Source organism: Halyomorpha halys, unplaced genomic scaffold (genome assembly GCF_000696795.3).
Source record: "Halyomorpha halys isolate HHAL.00 unplaced genomic scaffold, Hhal_1.1 Scaffold801.1, whole genome shotgun sequence".
In the NCBI taxonomy this organism is placed as follows: domain Eukaryota; kingdom Metazoa; phylum Arthropoda; class Insecta; order Hemiptera; family Pentatomidae; genus Halyomorpha; species Halyomorpha halys.
Genome location: NW_027107017.1, coordinates 539,331 through 544,764, shown reverse-complemented (window position 1 = coordinate 544,764; position 5,434 = coordinate 539,331). Strand labels below are relative to the sequence as shown.

Below are 5,434 nucleotides of genomic sequence, written 5' to 3'. Positions count from 1 at the left end.
TATATATAGAGAGAGAGAGAGAGAGAGAGAGAGAGGGAGAAATGCTGTTTGCTTTATTCAGCTATGCTGCCCAATTACATTAGGTTGTTACATGACAGAGTATACCTATCAATCCATGATCGGACATATACACAGTATATATATTCCTTTCATCTTTACACACGGTCAACCAATAATCTTCCAGTATATATATTCACATGCTATAACAAAATTTTTTTTTCTCTTTTTCCTTCACAAACAATACTAGTCTGCAAATCTAAATATTTAAAATATTAAATACAATACTAACCACAAATATTTTGTTTTATTTTATTTCATTCATTTTTTTTTCTTTCTTTAACAATTTACATAACAGTTTTATTTCATTAACTTGACAATTTTATTCTCCATATCTCACTCTCTTAGACCTCCCATTTTCAGTGATCTGCTATCTGTGTTCGATCCTTTAAACAAATTTATTATCAGACAGCAATGTGGAATCAAATCAAAGACATATAATAGTCATTGCAGTAGATCAGTTTATACTAAGAAACACATAAATTTTAAAAAAATAAATATATAAATTTAGGAAAAAAAAATACAAAACAAAAAGTCAGTTAAAATAAATACTTCAATGAATAGATAAGTTAAAAGAAATAATTTAGTAAATAAATAAGTTAAGGGATTACATAAATTAAGACACAATGAATAATCTCAGGGCTACTTCCCATGCAGGTAATGATGTATGATCCCCAGAGAGTCCAATATAATATTTTCCGCCAAGATCGCTATATCCCCGATGCCAACACTTAGGTCTTCTATCTAAGAAGCTCCTAGTTTTATCTGATATTGTGCCATGAGATCCAAACCAGAGTCCTCTCCAAAGATCTTGCATGGTATTTTGAATGGATCTACCAGTTTTTGAGTCTCTTGAATAAAAAAAAAAATTTTTGTGAAAAAACAAAAGACTTTGAAATCTGAATGATTCAATTTTCTGTAAAAAAAATTTGGAAGTAGGCTGTAACATACTAGTTTAAAAAAGCAACTAATTTTTAAATTTGTCCAAAAATGCTTTTATTGTCATGTTTAAGAATCAATGTTTAATTGTTGTTGAGCACGTTTAATTGTAATATGGGAAGAGCGGAGTTGCTATATCAGATAAAGTAGTTGTTTTTGATGAATATTAAATAAAGGACAGTTTTATAAAAAAAACATTTTAATAATGTTGATGATTTTTATTTATTTTTCTTTTATTTTATTCCAATAAATAGTTTAATAACTTAAACCACTTATTTCATAAAATTTCAGAATCAGCGGGTTTCATCGACTCATTTTATGTAACTGTTGAGGCTTTAACGCAGAGGGCCAAGCAAGCAAGAGAGAATCTGGACCGCATAGAATGGCTGATGAATCAGTTTAATTATATTCCTATATATCGTAGAATTGATGGGGATGATAACAATTTCCTTGATTATATTAGCCTATGTTGTGTAGATGCTAGGTAAATAAATTTCATTAAAATCATTACAAACTTAATAAAATTGTATCTTACTCTATAATTACAGAAATAGTGGTTATATTATATGATGTAATTATTTAATATGTAATAATATGATTATATAGAATATTTAATAATATGATATAATTATATATATGATATGGTGGTTATATCATTTAGTGGTCTTAAGCGTCTAGACAGCTTAATTTTAGCTAAGACTATACTGAATTTAATTTTTTTATATAAGATAGTTTTAAAATAATGCAATGTGTAAAAATTTTTCATGCAAAATGATATGTTTTGTCATACTTTCTTACTCAAACTACTATTGGATTGAGTCATAAGTAGTGCCACATCTTATAACTTGTTAGCATAAATAATTTGAAATTAGAAGGAAAAATAGTTTTCATAAAAATATAGACTAGGAAACGCAAGTTATCTTTGTTGAAATGTTTTTAGTTACAAGTGTTTTATTCTTACCGTCTGTTAGTTGGACCATTATCATTTAGATCAGATTCTTGGAAATTCCATATCTTGACAGTTAAATTTTTTTTATTTGAATTCCATGCTCAGAATCTTTTGTCATTATTGATCTCTCGATAGTTCTTATTTTTTTTCCTGCTGACAGGTATGATTGCATTATAGCTGCTGGTAATGAAATATTTGACTTGATCAACCTCAACTTCCGTCTTCTTCATAACTTGCCCATTGTAACTTTTGAAGATGAAATTTGTGAAGAAGAAATTGAGGAAGAGGAAGTTGAAGAAGAAGAAATTGATGAATTTGCTACAGAGCCGCCACCACCACCTGTCGAAGAAGAAGTATTAGATCCTCGAAAAAGCAAAAATAAGCGACCTACAAGTCGTAAGTATGAGCTTTAGCTTAAATTCATGAAAAAAAGCATTGGCATCAATAATATTTACAACAATATGATGTGATTAAATTATATTACAGCAGTAACAATTATAGTTATCGTGTGCGGTATAAACATTGTACTCTTAATAGGTTCTGATATTTTACAATACTTGGTGTAATTATTTTTTGATCATATTTATAAATTGATTTGAAACTTATTTTAAATAATTTATTACCTGAAAGTAAGAGTATTTAGGATAAATAGAAATAAAGTCACGAATTCGTGGAAATTTAACCATTTTGCCCTACTGGCAAATCTTAACAAGCTCCACAGACTCATTAAATGAGTTAGAATGTTTGGTTTTATCAAGTCCATAAACTATTGGTTGTTAAATAAAAAACATAATTTTGTGCGGTTTACTTACATTGTAAATTTTACAGTATAATCAAAATTCAAAGATTATTAATACTTGCGGGCTGGTGTTACCCATCGGTTCATTGTTTAGAAACTTCTGTTGTAGATCAACCAGAAGTTTTTGTGGCTTCTAGACTTCCAGCCAAGAGATTTAAAGAATTCTTTTTCTATTCATATCAGTTTCATATGTTTACAACTATAAAGTATTATTTGTTAATAACTACTAAATTGTTGGTTGAAGTGTCTAATTTATGACTTTGTCTATTTTTTGGGGAGACAGAGACTCAATATCTTTATATCCCCTAACTTAAAGCAGGATACGTGGTAAACCGTTAGTTTACCAACCTAATTTATTCAGTTTGAGAAGGTAGAGATTTAACCAATAGGTCCGCTATAAAATTAAATTCCCTGGTTGAGTTCAAACCGGTGCTACTTTATATATTCAAATTTTGCTTTAATAGAGCATAATCCATAATAAATTTAGTACTTTTTTAGAGTTCCTATGAATACTTAACACCTATCTCCAACTGGAGCTTCTTTACATGGTTGCCTTGATGAACTACTGTTAGCTTCCATATTACCTCATATGGTGGTCTTTAATCCCTAACAGATTGCTTTCATATTGTATTTTGTATTGATGATCTAAATGTTTGGTTTACTAATCATCATGTCTAGTGTATTTTTAGTGAAAATTATTATCTATTATTACTGAGGAGACTGATTTTTTCTAGAGTTACAGTGAATATCACATTTGAACACAAATGAAAATTTAATGGAAGATCGATGATTGATTCTGTGCAGTAATAAAAGGAAGATGGATGGCCCGGGTGTGGCAAAAGAAAAAAACTCAAATAGTCATAAAGCTATTTACTATGAGCCAACATTTTGATACTCCCCTTCCATCTGCAGCCCTGATAGACCCAAACCTGCAACGTGGTGCTAAATTTTGGCTCATAGCAAATTTTATGAGTATTTGAGGTTTTTTCTTTGACCGCATTTGGAGCATCTTCCCTTAATTTAAATGAAAATTTAATGTTTAAATTATTATTTGCAATGGAATAACAATTGGCTGCTTATAATTTCAAATTTGTTTACATTCTTATTTTTCCCCCCAGTCTTTCTAATGGAAGAAGAAGGAATGGAAGAAGAAGCGGAAGTAGAAGAAGAAGAAATGGAAATTCCACCACCCATTATTGATGAATTTGAATTCCTAGATGAAGAAGAGAAAGGTAAAAAAGACTAATTTGAAATTTTATTATTCTCCATTTTAAATTGAAAGATTAAATTCAATTCTTTACTTAGTTTTTTCTTTGCTTCAGTTTATAATGAAGTATAAGATATGAAAGGGAATTATAAAGATGTAATAGTACTGTATATTGTAAGTTAAAATTTTTATTATGGAGAAGTGAGAAATTTAGAGAAATAGTAGGTGTTAGTACAAATTCCCCTATGAATTTCCTGTTTCTTGCAAACTTTTCAATGCCTTTTAAATAGCTTAACCAAGCAGCCAAGTACTGTTAATGTATTAGTGTCTTCTCCAGTGCTTATAATTCTACATTTTCATACTTTAAACAAAAGTACAAGTATGGGAGAGAATAAGGGGGAAAGTATATTCAAATTTTTATTAAAGACATTCATATGATTTAGGTACACTATAAGAAATTATGCACACTATTTTAATTTTAAAATTTGCTTCTTAAACTATAAGGAAACTCCAGAAGTAGGTAAATTGTTTTAACTTAATATCATCACTGCTTTTCTTTGATAGTGGTTTCTTAAAAAAAAAGTTTAAATTTTATTTTATTTTGTATGGACATGTCCATACAAGATATAATAAAGATAGTATATTAGATTGGAGTTACTTCCTCTTCTCAGGTCCTCTGGCAGACTGTCCATAAGTCACCATACTCGTCTGATAGTTTCCCCGGTCCATGACAATCAAAATCAGTTCAGTAGTTTCTGGAAAGATTTTATGCCCTCAGACAATTTTTTTGACAAAACCTTGTAAATTATTTATTTATTTTTTTAAAATATGTTTTCTCTATTTTTTATAAAATTATGACAAAAGTTTATCTGTTTGTCATATCAATTTAATGGCTTTACCAAGTTGAAAGAAAAAATGTATGTTAAAAAGTGGAGAAATTAGACAGGCTGTGAAAAAAAATTTAATAATTACTGTTAAAAAGTTTTCATCAAAAATAATTTAGTGTCTTGATTGAGAACAAGAGATCTTTAGAAATAGATGAGAATGACAACAATAAGAACATTTCTCAAAAACTATTTTTGTACTACAGTGGAACCTCGATATAAGGAACCTACTTTCAGGCAATCTTTTCTCTACTTCTAATTTACTTTAACCTACTGTTTCATTATTTTATCACTATCACTGGCTTCCTATATTCAGTTTGATATCATTAAATTATTACTTGGTCAGGTGGTCTCTCTTCCAAGCTAGTAGTGAATATCTTTTATTTGTTTCTATTGTACTTTTCTAAATGACTGAAGGAGGACCATTGTAGTTTATTATTATTATTATTATTACACTGAGGGTCGGGAATCTCCTTCCTCACTTCGACCCAATTGGATCTTTTGTGAGTTACCCCTCTTTCCACTAGAGATCCCATATGAATCCTATGCTTCTTATGAAGTTCAATAATTCTTTTGGGTTTATTCTAGAAATGTTTTCA

General features: G+C 29.2%; 1 protein-coding gene across 1 annotated transcript in view; it reads left to right on the top strand.

The window, feature by feature from the left end:
• LOC106686257 (dynein beta chain, ciliary) overlaps nucleotides 1-5,434 on the top strand; it is a gene marked incomplete in the record, with an annotated part of 143,984 nt that overhangs the window by 26,499 nt on the left and 112,051 nt on the right. Inside the window, 3 exon segments of the mRNA XM_067045368.1 lie at nucleotides 1,288-1,480; nucleotides 2,106-2,341; nucleotides 3,863-3,976. Coding sequence (XP_066901469.1) covers nucleotides 1,288-1,480; nucleotides 2,106-2,341; nucleotides 3,863-3,976 — 543 coding nt within the window.